Genomic DNA, 26,405 nt, shown 5'->3' on the forward strand with positions numbered 1-26,405 from the left:
TGGTGCGCACCAAACAAGCGGACCGAGACCGCTGAAAAGATGGGTCTCGGTCCACTTTCAAACAAACTTTTGCGCGGTTCAATTGAAATATGAACGCAACAAGGACCAAAGGCAGGAAGTGATAATAATATACGACCCGAAAATCAAGTGATTTGGTAATATAAAAGGAGTGTTTATTAGATCTGTGCTTGCGCATGTAACGAAGGAATTCCTGGCGCCGTTTTGACTGCCTTAAAGACTTCATGAGGTCTTCGCGAGTTACCGGCTTGCTAAAAATACATACACTGAGCATGTATAACCCAGCACACGGCATTGTTTTGGATGCTGGTAAGTTCCATTTTAAAATATAAATCATAAAAGCTGTCCAATCACGTTGGGACTTTCACGTAAGCTGTTTGGTTCAATATCTTTAGGTTCCAGGACTACATTTATTTTTAATTTTTTTGGTCTGGACCAAAAGAACCAAACTACAAATAAGAACGCACCCTAAAACAAATAATTAACTGACTCCGTAAAAAAGGCCGCCACCTACTGGCCGTTTTAATTTCACATTTAAAAGCAAGCCTAACATTTCTCTTTATGAACATTGCTGTATAAATTACATTTGTCGTACAATTGAATTAGTTCCCATGTGAAAAATGTTCTAGTGTACGTTAGTAGTCCTACTACAGTATACTTTACTAAAATGCCAAGACATAGTGTTTATGAGTGTTACCTTTTAAATATTAAAGTATACTACAGTATTTGCTACAATTTATCGAGTTACTAAAGTTAAGACTACAAAATATTGTAGTGTACAGTATAATACAGTTTACTATAGTAAATACAAAATGTTTCATTTAGATCTGTGTATTAAGGAAATTCGGTTCATTTTGTAGCATCGTGATACGACTTGGTATTGTGATATTTCAGCCGGTATAAGATATATTTATGGTACCGTGACAGCCCTACAGCAAATGAGAGATTTAGTTGAGAAGAACTATAAAGCAGATTATAAGATCAAACATAAAATGACAAGTAATAAGAAATGCAAAGTCACGTTTTTGTTGTGCAAAACATCAGCTATATTGAAGATAATAAGTTCCTACTGTATAAAATCTACACTTGTGGTCAAAGATTTTACAAACACCTTTCAGAATCTGGAAAATGTTGAGAATTCAAGAAAAATACTTTAGTCATCTAAACCGCATCCTGTTTTGTATAAAACCACTAAAATGACTAACAAACAAACTACTTCCATTAAGATGAGAGTTTGTGGAAAAAGTGGTTGTTTATAACTAGTGGACAGCCTAGAGGGGTTTGTAGAAGAATGGAAAGTACTTAGGAAGGTACTCTACAGTTTTCCTACCCCGCATTATGAAACTCAGAACAGGAAGAGCATATAGTGCTGAAGAATTTAATCTGTTTCAAAAACAATGGGGCGAGAGAAAGTGATTACCGTATAAACAGATCTAAGCCAAGGTTAATGAATTGTTAAGGTGAGGACATCATAAAAAAACAGAGGGTCAAATGTGACGTCAAGATGTTGCTAAGAACCAGCACAACACAGATTTGTTCTGGAGTTCTCTTTTTAGTTTCTCACCTCATCTCACATCTGCTCTTGTGTTTCTTTGTTCTGCAGATACATTTCCTATCCCAGGAAGAAAACTCCCGTCGCTGTCAAACCTCCGTTCCTCCGTCCTGACCTGTCTAACCGCCACGTCACTGTAAAAGTCAGCGACAATGGTATCCATAGCAACATCTTACGAACCAAAGTGAGTCCGCAAAAGCTTTTAATTTTCTGCCTACAACCAGTTATTTCAATGGTTTTATTGTAAGCTACAATACCTGTTACTCATAACTGCGTCCATGCACTCATTGTTTAGATGCTGAGTTAAACAAAAGTGGAGTTTTAATCTATGATGATATGTTGCCCAATTGGTAGAGAATTGCATCATGTTTTCAATTCCCAGTGAACACAAGAAAAAAATATATAGTTTGAATGCACTATAAATCGTTTTGAATAAAAGTATCTGTCAAATGCGTCTATGCAAATGTACCAGTTAGAAAAGACCAGTAAGAAAAAGTTCCCTTTCCCTTAGTCAAAGTTCTATATAGTTTATAAACTATAAACCAACTGCCATTTGCTTTAGTCCAAGACCAGTCTGGACGGTGTGGATGATAAAAGTTTAGATGTACAGCCACCACTACCGCCCAAAGCAGACCGCTACAACCAGCTCAAGAGTCAACTCACCTCCAGTGAAGGTAAGTAGCACTTAAAGGAGCCAGTCATATGATTCACTGAAGAATCATTCATTCACCGAATTATTCACAGCCAACACTTTAACATATTTTCTTACCTGCACCTCTACTGCCATCTGGTGGTGTATCTAATTGCAAAACTGTTATTCGATTCATTTGTTTAACCTTATCTAGAGAGTTCCCTGTCCAGCAAGCCTACAAATCCATCCACCCCAGCAATGTACAAATACAGGCCATCCTTCGGCACCATGCCCAAAGTACACTATCACGCAACAGGAGAGAAGGTGGGAGAAACAAACTCAATCTTTTGTGAACTGCGTTTTATTCGATTGTGAATTAATCATAAATACTTTTTTTTACATTTTTATGCATTTGGCAGATGCTTTAAAACCAAAGCGACTTACACTGCATTATACTATACATTTGTTTCTGAGTATGTGCAATCCCTGGGATCGAACCCATGACCTACAGCTTATACACCCACTTTGAGAACACATTGGGGGCAAATCAGTGATTTTGTTATTATGAAGGTTTTGGGATTTTGAATATTGAAAAGTTAGTAAAGCAAAGACAAATTTTGACATGACTAATCAAATGTAAGCAAATTTGTACAATTTACATTGTGATGCTTCCTTGTGCAGATGCTATGATATCTTTGCCTATAAAATATTAGTGAATCATCTCTGAATCATGCTAGCTTAACATAAGGTTTTGGAACATCATGCCAGCTTGATTAAATGCAGTGAATTCATGTAAATTCACATTAAAAAAATCAATTTTCACTTTAATTGTTATAGCGTACAGTATGTCTTTAAATTTCAGTGAGGTTTTTAATGAATAAGTTTAACAGTCTAAATAAAATATATTCATTTAGTTTAGGTTCAGTTTTTCGTTTAATTGTAGTTTTACTACTTATTTTACACTTCTCCTGGCAAGATCTTGGATTTTTTTTATCAAGTTTTAAAATGAAAGAACTTTTATAAAAGATATTTTATATATTGTTATTTTACTTTTTAAATTGTTATAGACATTGTTTGAGTTATTGTGTATAATGATCTTTGTGAAGTTTTTGTTGGTATTTTGGTGTAAAGTTGTGATACCGTGAGTAGCCTTTTGTGCTGATATGACATTAAAACTTCACTTTTTATTTCGATGTCAACAGCGTGCAGTAGGTTACACTGTGTATATCAAAGTTTTTAAAAAATTGTCTTTCACTCACCTTCAAATTGTTAGAAATCTGTATAAATTTCTTTGGAAGAATGTCAGTAACCAAACAGTTCTTGGCCACCATAGACTACCGTAGTAGAAAAAACTGCTTCATAAATTTCTTTGTTCTGTTGAACACAAAATAAGATATTTTGAGGAATGTAGGAAAGCAAACAGTTCTGGGGCACTTTTGACTACCATTGTACATTTTCTGGGTTTTTGATTATTTACAATGTAAGTCTTAATTGCTTTCTCATAATTCTTCTTCTCTGTCCCTAGATCATAATGTCTGAGAACGGTAAACCCTCTTCAGTTTTAGAGGAGAGAGTTCATGATTACCGTTCAGAGCCAAATCTGGATCTGCCGGACTACCGCAGCCCTCCTCTCCATCGAACGTACCAGTCCTCCCCTTTCCAGCTGGACTCCTTCAGCACCACGTCTCGCTCGTTCAGTCTTAAACAGGGCGTAAACAGGTCTGACCGTGTACCACTAGGGGGCGACAAACCTGAAACGGTCACCTCCACCCCTCACAAAGGAGTCTTTTCTCCTGGAACCCTGTCTGGCCGTAACGGCAGTCTCTCCTACGATAGCTTGCTGACCCCCAGTATAACGCCATCCGTGGGCGAGTGTGCCGCCCACCCGGGGGTCCCCTCTATGGGATTCCACTCACCTTACCTGCCCACTAAAATGTGCCATGTGCGAGGGCCCGAGTATCAGCGGCATGCCGCCCCCCCGTCCTATAGCCCTGTGCATGTAGGGGCGATGTATGGCCGCCAGTCCCCACACTCAAGAGAGCGCGAACGAGACCCCTCACCCGTCCGTTATGACAACCTCTCCAAAACCATCATGGCCTCCATCCAGGAGAGAAAAGAGCTCGAGGAGAGAGAAAAGCTTATGCACACCCAAGCATACGCCTTCGCCAATGATTCAGGTGTGTTTGACACCTGTTCTGGAACCGCCTATGGACTTCCATCCGGGGTGTGCTACACCGATGGCCACAGAGGCCCTACCCCTCCCGTGTGCGGATCTCGGGATAACTTGATAGGAGGGGTGGGATACCCTCCCAGAACCCCCATTCTTCGTTCCTCAGCCTCCTCGCTGGTCAGAGCGCCGAGGGCTTCCACAACGTCTCTCCACACAGATGGAAGCAATGGGGGAAGTATGCAGGGCAGAATAGCTGAGCATCAATATCGCTCACCGATGCACCAGTCGCATCACTCCCCAACAACTGTGCCCTGTTCACCCTCATACACACATCAGAAGGTTGCCTTCATTAGCGCCCTGGAGAGGGCGGAGTCACCACATATGGGTACAAGGTATGACACATAGCATCCACTTTTAACCAATCAGCAAAGAGGGTGAGGAAAGATGCATGATGTATAGACTAAAGAGATAAAGATATGTATGCTCTGATCCAGTTGGGTCAGCTGACTTGAAAAAGAAATGCGCAGTGTGTCTTTATGATGGTAGTTACATTTTTTGTACATCACATTTGTTTTGTTCATTATTATTTAACTACATGCACATGGGCATAGTTAAATAGCCTGTATTTTTATTATTATTTTGCCTTTCTGCAGAGAACAAAAAAGTATGTTGTGATTATGTATTTGTCAGCCAAATAAATGTAGCATTTTTCACTTTTCATCCGCATTATCATGTTTCTTTTTCTGCATGCCTGTCCACGTGGCATTGAGAAGGTGCCACGTTTTCTACGTCTGGTGTACATTTGCGTCATCTCTACTTTCTGACGCATAGCCCGAAATCATTGTGTTATCGTTCATTTTGATTCAATATCCATTCGTGAATTTTTCTTTTGTGTAATGTTGCTTTGATGTATTTTCTCTTGCTTTTTATGCATGTGATGCTTTTTTCATTTTTACTGTGTATGTATATTGATTTTATTTCTACTAACATCAAAATGCATGATTTGATCCTTCATACTTTTAAGCCATGATATTTTCTTAAGTATAATTATATTTCATTATATCAATTATACTGAATGTTAAATATGTCATCTTCTGACACTCTTTCATCCCATTCTATTATGTGTCCCATTCTTCATGGACTCTTTAGGAACTTCATGAACGCTTCATCTTTAACATCTCAATCCATTTACAACATTTAAATCTCTACCTGTCTCACGAAGGGCAGAAGAGGCTAACGGTTAACAATACAGTTGGAAAAGAACCACCTCAAATATGTCTTCCTGCTATTTTTTTCTACATAGAGAGGACCTCGGTCAAGGTAAAGTCAACGGACAGCTCAAGTACGGCCTAGCACGTGACTGCCATCTAGGGACACCTTCCGGAACTCCACTGAGTCCCAGCAGACACACTAACGTTAAAAAGGTCACAGGGGTGGGTGGAACTACATACGAGATCTCCGTTTGATGGACAGCTGTGAGGAAAAGCACTGCCATGGCAACAATACCTCCACTTGTGCTCAAGAGAAAGAGTCTTTTTACTAAACCTAAATTGACCAATCAGGATAGAAAGACTTTCCATGTGGCTCAGTGTAAAATATATGATGCTTTGTTAAAGCAGCCTTCAGGACACGTGTAGATCACACACAACAGAAAGTACTGGTTTTATGGCTTAAAATAGAAATGTACAAAAATATACAGTTAAGGGCTGAATACGTGGTGTCGGTTCAATTGTTTGTGTATATAAAAGGTCAATTATTGAATGCAAAGGTGCTCAGTATGCCATCTTTCTGGTCTCATAAACGCACTTGAATGTGAGTGTATATGTACATGTCCAAACGCCATTACTAGTATATTTCAGTCATGATACTGAATTAACAATCAGGGTTATTTTTCCTCCATCATCCCATACCCAGTTGCGAGACCCCAAACAAATTGTAACAGCACTTGTGTACTCTTTAAAAACCCAATCAGAAGATTATTTTTAGATATGGTTCTTGTCATAAACATTTTTTCTAATCTAAAACTTCAAGCTGCCATAGTCATAAGACATACGTGTATATGGAATATTAAAAGAGAAAAGGTTAGTATGTTGACTGGGTGGATACTGGCCATTATCACCAGTCTGTTAAAACTTTCTTTCAAACTTTGTTTTACTTTGTAAAAGTATTTTATAGTGGAAGAGATAGCTTGAGTACTGAATATATAAACAAACACTGTGTATTAGCAGTACTTTCTGAAGCCATATGTGATCGTATTTGTACAGTGATGATGTTCTTCATCTTTCAACAAACATGGAAGTTCTTGTTGCCTTTTAAGTTTTGAAGATGAATTATTCAGGTGTACTAAATTTAATGTCCACAATCCTCAAGTTTTTTTTTATTTCTATTAATGATAGACTAAAAGAATGATTATTCGTGGCTTTATTCCAAAAAGGATTATGAGAGTCAACACTTTTTTTTATAACGTGTCTTTTTCTTTCAATAGTTACAATGTCAGATTTTATACTGAAGTTCAAATCAGAAGTGGGTGTTTGTGTTTTGTGTGAATATGTTTTTTTTAAACATTTTATAATTTATTTGTACAAACTAGTATGCGTTGTCAATTTTTAGGTGTGAAAGTATAGTACTTTCTGTTTTCAGCATAGTTTTAGAACGTTGAACGCGAACGATGTGCAGTTAAGATAACTTTTCAAGGGGATAAAAATCAAGGTGAAAATACTTTGTTATTGGAATGCTGGATCCATTTGAGATCTTCTGAAATTTAAAAGTATATTAATAATAATTGAAAACTTGACACATGAAAACAATAGCTGATAATTGCTTCTTATTACCTTTGCACATCATTTAATTCTTGAATACCCAACATGCCCTTGTGATAAACACTGACAAGGGATTTTTATTGTGGATTGAATAGAATTGGAGAATTTGTAAAACCTCTCACCTCTCCTTTCACCTTTAACAGTGGTTGTAAATCATAATAAATTTGGATTCAATTCAACAGTGGGGCAATAGGAAACTAGAAGAATCTTCCAAACAAAAGTCTTCTGTATAAAAAAAGTGTGTATTGTGTTTTAACAAAGTGTAATGATCACGTTTAAAAAGAGGAAACGTATTAAGGGTTGATATATTTTGATTGAGCAACATGTTTCTTTATCATTGGCTTTTGATTAGGTTAAGCAATCGTTTTGACTTCATGGAGAAAACAAAATTTAGGGGGATTAAAAGAGCCTACAAAATGATTGTCATTACTTAAATCTTTTTTTTCACAAACAGCACAGCACAAAACTTCACACTGTGGCTTGTTTCATGATTTCGGACGAAGTAAACGTTATAGGGAGTGTTTTGAAATTAACTGTTGATCGTGTAGATGTCTTGAAGACTGAAGAACATAAGTATGAAAATGACCCAGTTCTTCAGATGACTCGTCAAGAAATTGGTTCGTAATTTCCTCACAGATCTGCCTTAGGGGTGTAAGAGACTATAAACTGACTGACAAGAGTCCTGACAGTTTGATCCATGTGAAAAATCCTGGAAAAAATGGACTTCGTTCAGTCGAAAAAAGGGTTTCATTCAACCAATTTAAATATGTTATAGTAAGGATTCACATCTATATTTTATAACTTGAGCCAATGAAAAATAAATAACTTTTCTTTATTATTTTTCATTGGCTCAAGTTATAAAATATAGATGTGAAAAAATGTGTTAATTGGTTGATGAAACTCTTTTTTTCAGTGAGCTCCTTGATGATGTGCATATAAATCATGTTTATGGAAAGGCCTTTACAGATCTTTGAGCTCCATTTCTGTAAATATTTCACTGTGTTTGGTCAAATGGCATCATGGCTCCTGATGGTGAAGTGCTAAGTTTATCACTGCCGCTGTCTGGCACAGCGTCACCTTCTGTTTAAAAGAAACGTGTACAGTAAAAAAAATACAACTACGGGACTTTTTTCTGTGATTGAGTATTTCGTTCTGATGAAATGAAGACATTATAGTTTCATATCAAGGTACATCTATTATTTTTGTTCATCAAGGGAAAAAAGCAGAATAAATATAACTTTAACATTAGTTTCTGTCTCTTCTTTATCCTTATCCTCGGGAAATGTGCAGTGTGCTGGCAGGAGTTTGAAAGACTGTAATGTCAAAATTTATCAGCATTATAACCACAGTAATGCCATGGAAGAACCACCGATTCCCCAAAGACCCTTTTGTGAAATAGAAATGTTCGTCAAATGTTAAAGGTGAAGAACCTTTTTAAAGATTGTAGACAACAAATGAATAAATATTTTAGCTCCGCGTTAAATAAATAATAAGATAAAATACAATAACTTGAAATGTTACACAATTACAATATCAAAAGGGCTAATTTAGTGTGAATGCGTTTCTATAGTGTGCTTGTATCATGTTTGTTGGTCCGCTTATATCGGAGAGAAGTCATGGGAAACTTTATAAAACTTTACAAAAGTAAACAATAGCCTTTAATGAAAACAAAATATTGCGTTTTAGGAGGCAGATTAAAGGTAATCCCACTCCCCGGGGTATTGTGCAATGGTAGTGTTCTTTCTGACTCTCTCCACCGTCTATTTGATCGCTGTTGTCGCGAACGCGCACAGCAGACCTCTGCGTGCTTGTTCGCGTGTTATGAAGGCGCGCCCCCGCGCTCCCTCAGGTGAATGGGGAGAGAGAGGACGACTCTCTGTGAGCGTCTTTGCCCAAACTGAGGTGACCAAAATGGGGCTTCGTGGACTGAGCGGGACGCGGGTTTACGCGACAGTCTGTCTGCTGTGGATGAGTGGATGTGTCGCGCAGAAAGTGAGTTCACGTGTGTGTCAATAATAGCACTCTTTCCATTTTTGTTTGTTTCGGCTTGTCAGATGTCGCAAATTGTTTACAGTAGATTTAAAGGCTACAGGACAATATTTGAGGTGTGTATTAGTTAGAAACTGTTTTCAAAGGTGTTTGAAGTGTTTTTACGTGGGAAAGGTGTAAGGTTTGTGTGCACTGTGGTGAAACTTGTGTGGTCCGAGTTCGGTTCGGTTGAGCGCGGTCATTTCAGCTCGCGCAGCGATTTCGCGAGCTCTGCGATGAGTGAGTTACACAATAAAAACATTAATTTTAGTTTTTAAACATATAAAAATATTTTATAAGTAACGTTATTACAGTTATTTTTAAAAACGATCATTTAATTCGTAAATAAATTTTACTTTTGTTTTGAGATTGTACAGACCTTATTTGAAACTTGGAAATTGTCAGCATCAACATAGTTGCATTATAATTATATGATCACAATGGACCATTTATTATTTTCCTGACTTTACAGTGTGGAGTAAGTTACTGTGTTGTTGAGTGTACTGTATTTATGAAGTGATTATCAGATTTCTGTGGAAAACACATTCCACTCATGCAATTATACACATTTCTGTGGTTATTTTCACATTATGGCCTTTAGCAACACTTATCTCTTTCCCACAGGCATAAATGTCATCATTTATTTATTGTTATGTACATGGGCTCTAATTATGAGATCTTTTAATGTAATTTTGAAGGTGCACTTATTGGTCCATCCTTAAAAACATTTCACATATAAAAAAATTACTTTTGAGAAGTCTATACCATATCACATTAATTTGTGTGAGATGAAGACTGTAGTGAGTTAGTAGTCTAGATCAAAAGCTGTTTTATTTTACATAGAGCGAGTCGCCTCATGGGAGCTGACATGTTAAGATCATGTGATCAGCCAAACGCATTAACTCTTTCTCACTATGAAGAGTGAATTGTGGCTCATTACGAATGGTACATATCTACAATGGCATCAGTGAAATCTTTTGCTTTTGACATCATAATATATGCAAACAGTTGTTTGGATGTTTTTGATTTTCTACAAGTGCTCTTTGTGGTGTTTAAGCTGATCTTACTCTTAAAGATGTGCTGTAAAGCATTAGCTGGTATTTCCTGCATCTGCTATCAAAATGTACAATATTTTGTCATGTAGGATATGTTGAGATAATTAGATTTGATCTCAATTGCAATTAAGATGTTTGTACAGGTTTATCAGTTTATTGAACAATGACTTCTGCGTGGGTCTGAAATTCCTGCTTGTATGCATGTGTCGTGTTCGCATGTCTATGCAAAGCACTTGCGGCTTGTGAATGATTTCTCTCAATTATTTAACCTCACCCAACAAATAATGCTGCATCTCGCCCACACAGTTCTGACATTTTCAACCGGGCCCCATGAGAATGGAGAAAGCTATTATACAGTAACAGTTTTAATGAGAGCTAACCACTAATGTGTCTTTCTTGGCTAGAAAACGACATCTTGTGTGAATTTGGAACCATAACCCTTTAAACAACTAGTTTTTAATGATTTGTTAGGACAAATACAGCACGGTTATTTCAGAGAGTTGTTTGCTCTGGGTGTGAGCAGTGATTTTGTAAACTCAATGATTGATTTCAGAATCAAAAAACAGAATCAAAATTCTTAAAGGAGCAATGTAGAGATTTAGTGGCATCTAGTGGTGAGGTTGCGAATAGCAACCAACGGCTTACTCCACCCTCCCTTTCGAAGCACTACGGCGGCTCTCACAGGACAAAGATGTCATCGCATTTTCGCTTCTTTGCCGAAAGAGATAATGTATCAACGAAATCTGCTCCGTAGAGCAGTTTGTCCATTTAGGGCTACTGTAGAAACAACATGGCGAATTTAATCTAAAAGGGACCGCAGTGCAATATCAATATGTGTCGAGTGTTCTCAACTTCCTACTATGATCTGCAACGGTAAGCTTATAATGATTCATAGTTTGAGCTGTCTGGTAGGAGTTTGTGGTCAGTTTGATGTAGTGTTGGCTCGATACCCAAATTTTGGCTTCGGTACGGTACCAGAATCTAATACCGGTAATATCGGTACCACATCGGTACCATAGGTGATTAATAACCAGCCCCAATATAAATTATTTGAAAAAATATTAAGAAGACTGCATGAAACTGTAACTGCTTTAATGCATATTTTATATATTATTTTTATATTTTATATAACACCATTTTATTTTTACACTTTTACACTGTATTACTGAAAAATGCTTTGCTTATATAGACTTATCATCATAATCCCACAAATATGAACAATTAAATTTTGAACAACAATTTAATGTTTCAAGTAGGTCTATTTAATAGTACTGTAGCATTCAAGATGAAAACTGAATGATCAACAAAAATAAAACACTGCACACGTCTTCAACGTCAGTGTTGGGTAAGTTACTCTCAAAAAGTAATTAATTACTAGTTACTAATTACATATTCAAAAGTGTAATTAGATTACTGTACAAATTACTCTCTCCAAAAAGTATTTAATTACTTATTACTAATTACTTTCTATATCCTACATCAACCTTGGTTAGTTAAGTGATTCAAGGATAGGCATGAAAGGGCTCTTTTAATTCATTCAATTAAATAATATTAAACTACATAAAGTACTCTTATTAACTGACCAAAGTATTACAAATGTGAGAATTATACATTAAAGCACGGATTTTAAAGTTAGACTTTGAATTTTGATGTCAATTCCACTATTGCACACACATATATTACACAAAGTATTTAGTTTAATTACATCAAAAGTAACTGTAATTAAATTACAGAAAAAATAAGAGTAATCCCTTACTTTACTTTTTCAAGGGAAAAGTAATTAAATTACAGTAACTAATTACTTAGTAACTAGTTACACCCAACACTGTTCAACGTATAAAATAAATATGCAATGACTCTAAATATAGCTACAAACGTTTCATTTTCTCTTTAATATGTGACACAGATTTATTAGGTTACTGTCACTTTAAGGCAAATTCTTTTTTTGATGCGGATATACATTTAAAACACAACGGACTGTTCTTATGTGAACCTTTTGTGTTTCTGACATAACAGCGTGTGTATTTGACAGTATAAGAACATATACAAGACACGAAAGAGAACTTCATGATGATTAGTAGAATAACTGAGATGTCTGGAACAGAGATATAGTTATATATGATATGTATGCCATTGAAGGGATGTACAGACGCATCGCAGCATGTAGAATATACGTTACACTGTAAAACAATCTAAAGATCTCTCAGCAAAAGTAGAAAGAGCTGAATTTGTAATAAATCAATCACAGTGTCTCAGTTTAAATGGTCGCAAAAGCGCTTGTAGAGCGATTCATCTTGTTCTTCTATATTGCCAGTTCTGCGTCAGTTCTGTGGCATACTGCCGCATAGCGGTGAACTTTGGAACAGCAGTGTTTCAAGTACCGAAACGAGCAAAATTCTAGTATTGAACCGATTGAAATGTACCGGTAAATTTCCAGAACCGGTTTACCGCGCAACCCTAGTTTGATGTCATCGACAATTTTACAAATATTTTTAACTTAAAGATATTAAAGGAACAGTTCACCCAAAAATAAAAATTCTGTCTTCATTTACTCATCAAGTTGTTCAAATCTGTATAAATGTCTTTGTTCTGATGAACACAGAGAAAGAAATTTGGAAGATTGCTTGTACCAAACGATACTTAGCCACCATTGACTACCATACCACAAATGCTTTGTAAATTTCTTTGTTCTGTTGAACACAAAAGATATTTTGAAGAATGTAGGAAAGTTCTGGGGCACTTTTAACTACCATTGTAATTTTTTCTACTATGTTAGAACAAAGAATTTTATACAGATTTGGAACAACTCGAGGGTGGGTAAATGATGACAGAATTTTTTTGGGGTCAACTTTCCCTTTAAAACCAGCCACTGGATCTAGAATAAACACTTTCCTGCTATGTTCGTGTTATTTGTCAACTATCCATTTACTTTTTCTAAAAGGGTCAGTGTTGTTTCCTTCCTCTTGGAGGAAATTATTTAACTTTCATTTATTCTATAATTTAGGTCATTTCATGAAGGTAAAGGGCAAAAATGTTTCGGTGATGCAACGGGTGGTCTCTGTTGATATATCACAATATTATGTTGAAATCTTGAAATATTAATATGTGCCTGACTCAGTGTCCAGTATCAGTTATGACTGATGTAACCCGTTGCAACATGTCATCACAGGCTCATAGGGTCTCTGTGCTTGGAACGGTCTCACTTTTCAAAACCAATAAATAGCTGTGCTCCTCTCGCAGCCCCTTTACAGCGGCCCATACATGTTTACAGGAGACTGGCAGGGATGTTTGTGCATTTGAGCGTGTGTGTGGCAATGGGGCTTCAACTCTCTGCTTCACAATTTCAGTAGTCATATTGTCAACTCGTATTATCTCCGAACCTTCTGTTGTGAAAACCCTGCAGAGTACAAAAGCGCGACTGAACGTGAACGTTCAGATTATCCGCTTATTCGACTTCTCATGTAATGTTTCACATCCAGTCACGATTTTCTGAGACTGTTGTTAAAAGCCCCTTGAGGGCAGATAATGTTAGTAAGAGAGAGGGTTTTTTGAAAAATGAAAGCAGGAAGGCTAATGAAATGCTGTGTTAACTTTTGAGAGTAAAAGACGAGTCACGAGACAGATGTGCGTAACATATCAGATACAAGTGAAAGTTTCAGCATCTTGTTTTTCACACTGCGGCCCACTGTGACTCGCAACAGCTGTGAGATTATCTGGCACTGTTTTACTCGCATTCATGCAATGAGTCATCGAGAGAAAGAGCGAAAGAAAGTCAGGCTTTATAGTTTTGTTTAGGAAGTAGAATTTGCTTGGTTTTCACATAATTGACAACAATACAACATTTGTAAAGTTAAAGAAACATGATACTTCCATTTTTACATACATGGTCAATTAACAGTCACTCTCGTACACCTGTAGTTAATGGATAGGTGCGTAGGAAAAAAAGACCAAAAGGTCCAAATATAAGCAAAAAAGAAAAGAAATCCCGCACACTACCAGTGCTTGCAAAGAGGTAAATTTAATTAGTATAACAACGTTTCTGTCTCATGATCTTCATCAGGCATATACAAACGTGTGAAAACAAGTTCCCATTAAAATAGTGACAACACCAATCACTACAAGAGTTCGACAATTAATAATCACTTCAAGAATTCATCAATTAATTATCACGTTCCATACGTACGTCATTAGAGAGAGTCATTCATGAAAGTTACAAATCACATCAAAATAGCGTTGCACAATAGTCTCAATTCTTCATAGAAAATCTAGAAAATCACATACAAAGCATAACATCATACCATCCCCACAAAAAAAATGCATTTACATTTTTATAATTTTAAACTGCAATCCATAGCTTTTAAATAATATTTAAAGTAACCTGCAATTTCATGTTTAAACCGAGATGATGATAGAGATTTAAACGTTATAAAGCATTGCACAATTGTAATTTCTTCCCTCGATTTATTCATTTGTGTGCACAATTTAGCTTTTTATTCAGTTTATTGTAAAATAAAAAAATAAAAATTGAATGCATGCATGGAGCTAAATTTGTTGACATCTACTGCTGGCAATTATTTTCCTTCACACACTAATTGTTCTTTACATTACGTTGCTATTAAGATACACTGTCAGCATTAACATTCTGTGGGTAAACCCCCATAGCTATCATGTTTTTAATTTTGGATTACTGCTTCACCTTCGTAGTGGTTCTCTAATCTTTACTTAGTTATGTGTCAGTACCCACAGGGTTAACTGTGCCCTCATTTCTTGGCTCCTTGTTACTTCTTTTTCCATAGTTTCCTGTTATATATCAACTGTATAGCAACAGCAGTATCTTAGAACCAGTTTTAAGTGTCAATAGCTTGAGAGATTTTATTCAGCATTATTGCTTGAAGTATACCAAGACATGTTGAAGGCAACATAATGTATGAATTCCCCCTTGCAATTTCAAGCACAGTGCAGTAATAGTATAGCATGGTAAGTCTCCATTGACTTATATTATAATAACCATAGACTTATATTATGTGGCCATGTGCGCTTGCTTAAGTTTCAGACCAAGAAGTAAAGCCCTTAACCTCGATGTCTTGTAAATTTGATATAGGAGTTATTTGAGCACTGTTCATTGATACCCAACCCCCTTTTACTTCCGTAATGTGACAATGCACAAATCGCTATTGTGGTGCATTCACGTGTCAGAATAACTGTAATTACAAGATGACAACCCTAAATTGTTGACATCCTCAGGGGCCCATTCTGCTTGAATCTCCTCCCATGCCCAAGGGCACTAAAAAGTACAAGTGAGCGACTGAGGACGAAGGTTGTCAGTTCTCCGTCAGTGTGGCACAACTGGGGCGCGATGACCAAAAGGACATTATGTAAATGCCTCATACTTATTACCCTCCTTTCATTAAAATGCTCTCTAACCAAACAGGAAAGCCTTCCAATGTTCTTATGAGCGTGCCAGTACTCATAGTGCCAGTGCGGCACAATGATGTAACAAAGCTGGGATGTTTGGCATTATAAGAATGTCCCATATTCTATACCACACTTTGGGCGCCATTCATGTGAAGTCTACCATGCATTGTACACGGCCCTAACCAGAAGATAGTCCAGCATTATGGTGGAGCTGCGGTAATGACCCAATTCCGCTCAAAGAGCGAACTCAAAAATCTCTGCATAGATCACTGCCAACATTTTTTTGTCTTTTTAAAGGAGATGAGATCATGATGAATAGGACTGGACCAAAATACTTTATATGAATAGTTCATTTCTGACATTATAAACCGGATGCTTTATGTACAGGTGCAGCAAAAATATAAGACAAATAGCTTCCTTAGTGATATAATTTTTCCTCTTTGTTTGAAATGGTCGTAACTTCTCTCCTCCTTGTTAGGGATGGCAGGAAATAGGATGTTCATATCTGGTTCAGGGTGTAATAATATTGCAAGTGTTTGTTCAATGTATAGTTTTTCTTTTTTCTGTCTGTCATCTGTATTGGAGATACAGTAATGCAGTACTATGCAGTATATGCAGTAATGCAATAATATTCTTTGCTCATTGTAAATGGTGAGTGATCTCAGTACTGATCTCATTTTCTCTAAAAACATTCATTTGATGTAAGAATTCCATGTTTTCACCCTTGTACTTATGCATGTACTGTACCTCACACGAACCTTGTTTCACCTCGTACGGCTGTTTTTTTCTGTCTCTTATATTCATGTGCATTGCTCAACTTTCCTGCTAACCTGAAATCATCTTATTTACACCCCTGCAGTGAGTGCCATTTGACCGGCTTAAAAGTGAGGAACGCAGTTATTAGCGTAGTAGCACATGAACTTCAGGTAACAGCTTGACAAGCTTTGAAAAGCTGATCTCTGCTAGCTACATTTGACAAACAAACCGAATCAGAAAAAAATGGAGTGAGAATCAGGGATAGCAACTGGACTCCCACAGTCCAGACGTATTGGCAACAGAAAGCCCAATAAACAAACTGAGTCCTGCCAAGGCCTGGTGTGGAGTGGTCTGCCCCCCAATTCCCATCTGCCTCCGATTATACAGAGGTCCCCTCATCCTGTGAGATATTACAAACAGTATGTCTAAAGAAACTCTTTCCTGGGGTTAGTAAAGAGACCGGCGTATCCAGCTTTGATAACCGATGAGGAAAGTTTGAGGTAGGCAGACCGAAGCAAATTTTCTGAACAGAACATTTAACTTTGTTGCTCGGGGAGTTTCTTTTCCAGCTGTCTGTTGTTATTCCTCTGAAATGGGGTCAATTGTAATTCTTTACACAGTTTTCTAGACCTAATGCTTACCGTCAGACCGACAAGTGTCTGCCAAAATTGTTTACTGATGTTAATGTGGCATTGAATAACCCGGAGCAGCATGAGAGACTTGCCTCTTGGTTTGTTGAACATGTGCCATTCTCTTGAACTTCAGGCTTCACTTTTTTTTAGATGTTTTTCAACCTACGAACCCCCTCGGTGCTGGTTCTGGGAAGAATTACCTTGAGCAGTCTCTTGTTTCTCCACTGGTTGTACTGTAAGTTTATTATAATTTTGAACACATGTAACTTGTTAAACTCAAGGAGTGTATACATTTCCATTGTGTAAAATCGTTCTACCTTCTTCTGCTGTCGTGCAAAGTATTGCCCTCTTAAATTTGCTACTCCATCCTCGGCGTCCTACAGAGTTGGAGCTAGACTCTGTAGGAAAGTGGCCCTCCAGTACCAGAACAAAAGCAATGATTTTCATTTAAACCTGCAGTTTGTTTATTTATAGTTGTCCTTACAGAACCTAGTCCCATGGTCCTGTTTGTAATCAGAATAAATGTTGTATCGCTTCCATTAGTTTTCAAGCCATGACTCTTAAAATATTATTTTTTTGTCTTTAATCTTCAGGTATACTTTGACTGTGGAGCTAAGGTGGATGTTGTGGATGTCCAAGGCCTCATTCTGTCACCTGGCTTCCCATATAACTATTCATCCGGCACTCACTGTGTGTGGCAATTCTTCGTACCCGTTGGCCATCAGCTGATCTTGGAGATGTTTGATTTTGATGTCTTTGAGAGTCCAGACAATCCAACGGAATCTACCTCCACATCGGCAGACAATGTGGATGAGGTACCAACTGATGACAGTACAGTGGTATCGAAAGGTCTAGCTAATAGTCAGAGCATCGGGGGTCCAATTAAAGAACCCCAGTCCGCACGTAGAGAAGAGGTCAAGCAAGTGGTTGTCCAAGAGCAGTCCTCCAAAATGGAGATGACCAAAGTTTCCAACTCTGCCAAAATGCTGGCCGATTCCCCCTCTGCTGTACCTTTAGCTCCACAAACTTCTTCACCATTATCTGGAGCTCAAAACGGTGAAAAGAAGGTCAGGAATTCTGTTTCACTCCAGCGATCGAGAGTAGCCAGCGACCCTGCAGACTTTGTCACAGCAAGCCCACGAACAGCCACCGAAATGGACGAAGAAGTGAGCGCTTACTCCCAGACGCCTTTGTTGGACGCCTGTCCACATGATGTACTCTACATTTCCGACCTCATCACCTTTTCATCTCGATTCTGCGGCTCCAGACGCCCTTCTAGCAGCCAGCTGGTGTTTGGATCGGAGGATGACATGGTGGAGGTCATTATGGAGTTGATCACGACCACCCATTGGGGGCGTGGTTTCGCTTTGCTGTTTCATTATCAGAATCAGACACAGGCTGCCATGATAGGCCATCAGAAATCGGCATCGCCCTCAGATGGCGGCACCAGTGCGATGCTGGGAGCAGTGAGTGGAGCGGTGGTGTTTGCAATGTGTCTTGCTGGTATCCTCTGTGTGATTTTCAGGTATGACCGAAAATGAGTTTTGCGAAAATTAGGCATATAGCTATTATTTACATTGTCTATTTTTTTGTTTGCTTTTAGGTATTTGTTTACTTTATTAGTTACAGTTTTCGTAGACGAGGATGATTGTCAAAACTGTTCTTTTAGCAATACGATTTTTTTTAGTGTGTAATGATATCTATCTTGCCACTTTATAATTGATTATCCTCACTTTTCCGCTCTGTTACAAACAGCTGTCAAATTTAATCTCGATTTCATTGTCTTTAGAATGAGTCACATGCCCAGAACTATGTCCGTGACATCTCGCATCTCAAATGAGTTGATGTTGACTCAGCTGGAGCTATGGTCTATTGTTCCCCATTGTTGGCAGCTTAACCTAAGTCTTTCTTCTACACGTTCAGAAACACTTTGATGTTAAAGCGCTATTCATACCTGAGCATGTTCATGATACCGCACCTGCCCATAAACCGGATGCTCAAAAGCAAAGTGCAGCAAACACTATAGAGAGAAAAGAAATATAAGAAGCGGAGAGAAAGGGTAGAATAGAGGAAAGTACAGATCTGCTGTCCACAGCGATGGATACACCATGCTGTACAATGTGGTATGATTCACTTCTTGTTGTATCTGCTAGGAATGACAGTGTGACTCTTGACACGTTGTGTGTAATTGCTCTCTGATTACAGAATTGATCTTTTCATATGCCTCACATTGGCCTCATTTACACATGGTATTATCACCTGCCTCAGGTGGGCCGATCACAAAGTGAATAGCTCTGAATACAAGTTTGATCAGGGTCTAATGCATCTTGACATCCAATTACTCAATTCACCAGACCAAAGCTAATCTATAACATTTACTTCTCTATCGCCATCTCTGTATGAAACATAAAATTGCAGGTCACTTGTAACCGACAAAACCTTAACCAAGGTAGCAAGAGTAGCCAACACAATTTCACGGGAATTTGTAATTATTTTATGAGGTGGCTAATTGAACTTGTACGATATTATTAATATGTTTTAGTTAGATTTGCTTTCGCAGCAGTGACGTTAGGTTTAGAAGTGGGGTTAGGGGTTAGGGGAGGGGCTTCAGTATTGCTTTTTGTAATCGTATGTAATAATCATAATAATTTGAGATGAACCGATACTACATTTCTTCACTGATACCGATTGCCAATTATTCAGAGTGATTACTGCCGATACTGATTCTGAATATTCAATTAATATTTCTTAACTTTCTGAATAAATTCATATAATGACTTTTAATATTGAACATCAAACTGGTGATGTTTCTCAACATTTTCTATGTACAGAGCACAAATGAATTGCATTTTCCTGTCCTCTTTTGATTGACAGGATGTATAAGCCCTGATCCTCGGTTGGTCTTAAACTATTGGGAGAGAGCTGATAGTGTGAAAAATTGCTTTTATCAGCCGATACCAATTATTGGCCGATATATTGGTGCATCTCTAGTAATAATCATACGAATTAGCTACCTCGTAAAATAAACGCATAATCTTTATGATAAAAGTATGGTTTTATAATTTGTTATTTACGTATGGCTTGACCAAAAAACAGGAATCTAAAAAAATTTGGAAAAGTCCATGCTTTACATATGTACTGCACACTTTTATCGGATCAGAGACTTATGTAATATACACAGTTAACAGAAATGATTACATATCTTTAAAACATTTATATTTTCACCAATTTTGAACCAGTATATGAATTAGAACATTGGTAAACAATTGCTGATCTATGTTTTTTTGGTAATAGAATGTTTTTATGTCCTTTATTTCAAGACATTTTGTACTTTGTCATTATGCTTGTTGTATATTCAATACATTTGTCAATGTGCTTGATGTGAACTTCACACAGACAAAACATTGTGTCTAAAAATGTAGGGGTATGTTACAGGTATGTTTCATCAAAAATTACCCACAGTCCATTTACGGTTTAGCAAACAGGGTTTATATCCATACAAAGTTGCCTACAGCTGTATGATAAATTCCAGCTTCAGCTGTGCGTTTATATTTTTTTCTCAACAGAAGAGGCTTACAAAACTATTTCAGCGTCCTAACTGTTCCCTGTGGGATATAGAGGCAATATAACTGAAGCTTGTTAAAAGGTCCGGTTATGAATTTCATCCATGCGCTTCGAAGGCCATGCAATTCTAATCGGTTTTACAAGTGAAATCGGACAGGTTGAAATATCCGGTTTCACCTTTGCCACTCGCTTCTCAAAATTACATTGGTGTACCGCAGACACGCCGGAAATGAGTTTTGGATATTTGAGTTCTCGCTGTGTGTCCTACCAGATTTTATAGGAGATATTGGAATGTAGTCGAGCTGAGAAGAGGAAACAGTCATTTTATAGAACAGAAATATAATAAAAACAAAACAAGATGATGTTATCTGTGTTTTGGTGTTTGCCAGACCGAAACTATGTCCGAAAGAGGCCGCGACTGCTTCATCCATCAGCTCAGAGGTAAACACACAGAATATAAGATGATGTTCTTCTGTTCGATTCATGTTCTAAGAGTAGCTCATTTGTATTGTTTATTGTCTTGTGCCGCAGGTTCCAGAAGGAGTTTTGAATTCAGCAGCAGATGTTAGTGAACTGCAGATGGTTTCTTCAAATCGCTTGGAGCAGCAGATGGGTACAGTGAACGACAACAACAACCATTCCCTCCACCACAGTCTGTCCCATACAGGTGCTTAATATCTCTTTATCTCTCTATTTGTTGTGCTGTTGTCAGTTGAAGAGAATGTTGGGGTTATTGGGTTCTGGGTGTTGAGTAAAGCTGTTTATGAGTTCATATGTCCTCTCTCTGAACCTGTACTGCACTTGTCTCTAAGGCAGTGTTACCCAACCTTGGTCCTCGGGGCACACCTTCCAGAATGTTTTAGTTCTCTCCCTATATGAAACACCTGATTGATGAGTTGAATCAGGTGTTTTGTATAGGGAGAGATCTAAAACATTCTGGAAGGTGTGCCCCGAGGACCAGGGTTGGGAAACACTGCAGGTAAACGTTCATTCATTCATAAACAATAGAACGAGCGCTAACATGATGTCTGGCATGTTTGCCGTTGTGCTGTGTTTCTGTATAGGGTCATCGGTGAATGCAGAGAAGACTGCTCTAGAGATGTTCTCCAGTGACCTGACGGAACTAGAGCTGGGCACAGACGAGGTGTTCGTGAACATTTCTCCAGCCAAACTTCCCATCTCTGCACACACAGTGAGTATCTCGCATCTCACCAGGATGTGTCTCAGTCGTCGTCTCCCGTCCTCACCTGCATGTCTCACTTCTCATCTGCATGTATCTCACTCCTCGTCTCCATTCTGAGAGTATTTTATAAAAACAAACCTTACATTGATATATTTCAGAAAACAATAACATGTTTTGAAAAATGACTAAATTATACCTTTTGCCACAAAAAAATGAACAGACCATTCCAATTTTTCTTTTAATCAGCATTTCTAGATGTATTGTGACCATTTTAGTCCTGTGGCCGTGTCTGTTGAATTTCAACAAAAACAAACCTCAGGAGTGACATAAATTCATCCAACAGCAATGTGAAAGACTGACAGCATGACAAAATGCAAGAAAAGTGTGATAAAAATCGAACTTTGAACTTTTCCTAAATACATGTACAAATATGACTGTTGTATTGTTTAAAAGTGAAACTATGAACTTGTTTTCTTTGCAGTATTTGAGGTTTAAAAAAATACAGAGCATCTTTGTTATTTTGACCTGTTTTTCTTTTCTGAAAATAACTGCAAATAGAAATATTGTTAGCAGTTCACAAAATAAAAAAAAGGATCATTTTACATAAACACATACCTATAAATAGTAAATTCTGAAAAACTGAAAATAATTTTGAAAGAGTTTTTAAGGGCTGTATTTAAGAAAATGACTAAATTATACCTTTCATAAATATTTGTGTATTTTTCAATCAAGCTTTTTTGTGACGAATACAAATTATGAATGATTTAAACACACGTAAACTACAAGATTTTTGAAGAGCTCAGGTTTAGATTTAGTGTTAAAAATGTAAATCTTTGAAATATCAGGTGGTCTCAAAAAATTTTGAAGCTAAAAGTTTACACTTCAAAATGTATGATTATATGGATGAATAGACAACAAAAGCCACTTTCAAAAGTGTTGTGTATTATGAGGAATTATCACTTGTATAGTTTAAGCTTTTGTTTGTTTCTGAATTATAAAACAATAGATAAAATGGGGTTAATATTAAATCACAAAATATTTGAATTCTTTCTGGCTGACAAACATATTCCACTAGAGTCAAATTTGAAGGGTGACTGACTTCACACATCCATTAAAAATGACTTTGGGACAAATCAAGAAAACCTTGAGGGAAGTTTAACATTATTTGACATATAGTAGCGTTCATACAATTTAATGTTTTCTCCAAATTCTTTGTCAGGCACACTGTATTACTCGGATATTGTTTTATATATTTAAAACTGAGGTTGAATGTGTGTTTATCTTGTCATGCTCTGATGGATTTGTACTCTCTGTTTACTCTCGCTTGGTAGTCTCAAGCTTTCTTCGTGACACTGAATAGTTTTCAGCATGAATGCGGTGCGGTGTACTGCATTGATTGAACATCACCACACACCAAGAAACTTGGCCTCAGAGACTCTGCTCTTTGCTAGAGGATGCTGGGACAGAGAGACTCTGGCAGCCGAAGGGAGTGTTGGCCCACTGATAGCTCTGCCTAATGAATGCTTTCCGCCCGTAGCCAAATTCCCAGCTCCAGCGCTGTTTGTTTCTGTGCGAGTGTGTGTGCGTGTGGTCCATGCTGCTTTGGCTCTAAATTGTGGCATGATAATTTTGCCAAGCTGCGTGTTCATCCAACGAAATTCGGAAGGAATAAGAAACCTGCATCTCTTCGTGAGACGCTGCGGTCTCCAGCTGGGTACCCGCTAACTGTTTGGCACTGTAGTTTCTTTATCCTATTTTGCTTTTGCTCAAAGCCAAACAATTTGGTATTGTGTTATAATGCGTCACAATGCCAGAACAGCTCAAGATTAAACCCTACATAATACTTGTCTAGACATAGGGAGCTCTGGGAGATCGTGTGTGAGAACTGTCAAACCCCTACAGATGAGAAAACCCCTTCTGAAGCTTACGCGTACACTGCACAAATGCCAGTTTTACTGCCCGCTCTGATATACAGTATGTAAAGGTTTTGACGTGTCGTGGCCCGCATGTAGATTTCTGTCCCTGCCAGACTCTCTGCGAAGTTGGAAAATTAGTTTTAATCCCACCAAAGCAAAAGTCAGTTTCTCTGGACAAGTTCCATGATGTCCGACATTTGTTGTAAACTAATGCATTAACCAATGATCTATATTCATCAATCGATCTATGAATTTCATTTTAAATGATTCCCAGTTAAATTTGCAACCATTATGAAGCCCAACTTATTTCATTTGGTGCCAGATTTTGAATAAAAATGTGCTGAATTTTCTTTTTTTGGGTAAAATTTAAAATGTTACAATTTTGGTTCTTTTGATCACTGACGGATTTTTATAGTGTTTCTCAATTATAATCAAATATTTTCATCTGAAACTGCAATTTTTTTCTTCAGCAACGAGAACGTTTCCTGAGACACAGTGACACGGGACCCAGTCGCCTCTTTGATTGGCCGTCTCCAGATTCAGCCCTGCCTACCGCGACCAAAAGCAGTTTCACCGGATCGGCGAACAGCGCACGGCCGCGAGCATGGAGCGTCCGAACTTTCCAGGATCTCCTTCCTCCGCTTCCTCAAGTCCACAAGAAATGGTGCAGCTGGAACTCAACAAGCCCCTTCACCAAACTGGTGGATAGTGTGAGTATTTACACATCGTGTACCAGCTTTGATCACAATTCAACTTTTTAGTAACAGGTTTTGATGAGTATCCTCACACTATGCCCTTAGGGACTTCCAAGCAGAGCTACAGATGGTGGCAGGGCAAAGATCCTTTCTGACACTCCTCTACAGAGTCCTGACGAGTCCTCCTTCATAAGTAACGCTTCATACCCGCTGACTCAATCTGCACAGCGTCAACGACGACTTAACTCCACCTGCAACCTCAGACGAACCCGTTTCAATGCACCGTGCTTTGGCCTACTCTCCGGAGCATCCGAGTCATCCAAGCCACAAGGATCAACTACCGTAAATGGAAATACAACCCCAAACCAGTTTTCTGAGGCCAGCTCTCCATCCGGCCAGCAACACGTCCAAGGGAGGCTTTTAAGTGGCGATGACGACCACGTTACTGTGCCAGTGTTTGCTATCTCCGAAGAGGAAGACCGACAGCCTCTTGTGTTAGCAGAACGTCATGACAAGTCTTTGAAGACGAGCGAACAGAAATGTGAGGGGCTGATCATGCCACTTCTGTCAAAAGGCCAGCTCCCCACCGTCCAATCAACTGATCGCTCTATAGTGAGGGGAGATGATGGCCTAACTGGAGGTCATGGTGGGATGTCCTCTCTCATGCAAACAGCGACTTAAGAAATAAAGTCTGCAAGAAGCAATCTACTTTGCTCCTTATGCCAATCAGTGCCAAGTGTGGTGGTCATGTGACCAGCTCAGCCAATAGATCGGTCAGCAGGAAAGGTTACCTTGAGATTCCACAAATGTTTGTTATGAATCAATGAAACGTCGTGTTGAAGCACTTATTGTTCTTTCCTTTTTTTGCTTGGTTAAGCCATTGGTTGTGTATTCACAGGGTTAATTTGCTAAGTATAAAACCATTAGTATCGTTTATAACCTGCAATTGTTTAGAAATGACTTTTTTAGCATTGAATACTTAATGTTCCATTCACTAATGAGAGTTTGCGTTAATATTTTTACTTCATGAAATTCCATATTTGCTCTATGAACAATGCAGCTCATTTCTAATCCCTAGGCAACACGTAAAAGACCAATTAGCAAGTCTGATAGAAAGCTGCTTGGCATCGTTTGCAACTTCCACTCGTTTTTTCTCTATTCACCGAAACACTTATTATACCCTTAGGAATCTCCACAAGTTAAAGCCTTTTTAAACTGGATGTGTTCGTATTTCTAAAGTGATTAAAGAAAAAGGAGCGAAATGAATTGTTTGCTTATTGTTGCCTGATTGTTGTATGGTTTGTGTATTTCATTATGATGTCACAATGGTTTTCACCTCCTGTAGCATTTCTTACTATGTGCCTATCTATCTATGCTGCTAAATATGTACTGATGCAATAATTCAAAGTGTATACAATCATATTTTTATAATGTATTAAATTTCATATATGCTGTTTTCATTATACAGTATGGCATATTTTTTTATCTAAATGCAGTGATATTGTGTTGGATTACAAAGGGAACTGACCACTTTAAAACCTATAAAATGCAGTAACTAACATTTCATGCAAATAAATACGTAATTGCATATCACCGTTGTGTGTGTGCTGTATTATCTTGAGTTGCTCGGGTAATCAATGAAGAGTTCATTTTCAAAAGCAGGTAACTCCATTTTTTTAAATCATATTTTTTTACTGTGCATTACAATTAATTTCAACCAAACTACAGTTGGGTTAAGTAATAACAAAAAAATACAGCTAAGACAACATAAAAAAACAATTTAAGAAGTTATCGGTTTTTGCAAATAAACTCTTCAAATATTACAGCTAGAAAGGACAGTAATAACAGATTTGATGTAGGCTTTTATTATTATTACTGCAGTATAGACAAGATTTCAGTCTGTAAGCATCAGATTTACGCATTCCAAGGCACAGCAAACTCAATTCTAGAAAAAAACAAACCAGTGCTAGT

General features: G+C 37.7%; 2 protein-coding genes across 3 annotated transcripts in view; both read left to right on the forward strand.

Moving 5' to 3' along the window:
* zdhhc8b (zinc finger DHHC-type palmitoyltransferase 8b) overlaps positions 1 to 8,411 on the forward strand; it is a 58,209-nt gene extending 49,798 nt beyond the window's left edge. For both annotated transcript variants that reach the window (XM_057326125.1, XM_057326132.1), the window contains exons 7-11: positions 1,622 to 1,754; positions 2,133 to 2,244; positions 2,416 to 2,525; positions 3,727 to 4,763; positions 5,675 to 8,411. In XM_057326125.1, the coding sequence (XP_057182108.1) occupies positions 1,622 to 1,754; positions 2,133 to 2,244; positions 2,416 to 2,525; positions 3,727 to 4,763; positions 5,675 to 5,837 (1,555 nt within the window). In that variant the 3' untranslated portion in view covers positions 5,838 to 8,411. The remainder of the gene's footprint in view (positions 1 to 1,621; positions 1,755 to 2,132; positions 2,245 to 2,415; positions 2,526 to 3,726; positions 4,764 to 5,674) is intronic.
* A 589-nt stretch (positions 8,412 to 9,000) lies between these two features.
* si:dkey-112e17.1 (uncharacterized) lies at positions 9,001 to 26,016 on the forward strand. The gene is made up of 7 exons (XM_057360823.1): positions 9,001 to 9,182; positions 17,670 to 18,601; positions 21,030 to 21,081; positions 21,172 to 21,307; positions 21,705 to 21,832; positions 24,210 to 24,449; positions 24,540 to 26,016. The coding sequence occupies exons 1-7, from the start codon at positions 9,012 to 9,014 to the stop codon at positions 25,113 to 25,115; spliced, it is 2,235 nt and encodes a 744-aa protein (XP_057216806.1). The 5' UTR covers positions 9,001 to 9,011; the 3' UTR covers positions 25,116 to 26,016.
* The last annotated feature ends 389 nt before the right edge of the window (positions 26,017 to 26,405 follow it).

The sequence above is a fragment of the Triplophysa rosa genome, linkage group LG2, assembly GCF_024868665.1.
Source record: "Triplophysa rosa linkage group LG2, Trosa_1v2, whole genome shotgun sequence".
In the NCBI taxonomy this organism is placed as follows: domain Eukaryota; kingdom Metazoa; phylum Chordata; class Actinopteri; order Cypriniformes; family Nemacheilidae; genus Triplophysa; species Triplophysa rosa.

Coding starts and splice junctions, on each gene's coding strand:
- si:dkey-112e17.1 (XM_057360823.1), top strand. CDS start 9,012: ATGAAGGCGCGCCCCCGCGCTCCCTCAGGTGAATGGGGAGAGAGAGGA. Junction 21,308..21,704: donor CCACAGTCTGTCCCATACAG/GTGCTTAATATC, acceptor GTTTCTGTATAG/GGTCATCGGTGAATGCAGAG. Junction 24,450..24,539: donor TCACCAAACTGGTGGATAGT/GTGAGTATTTAC, acceptor CTATGCCCTTAG/GGACTTCCAAGCAGAGCTAC.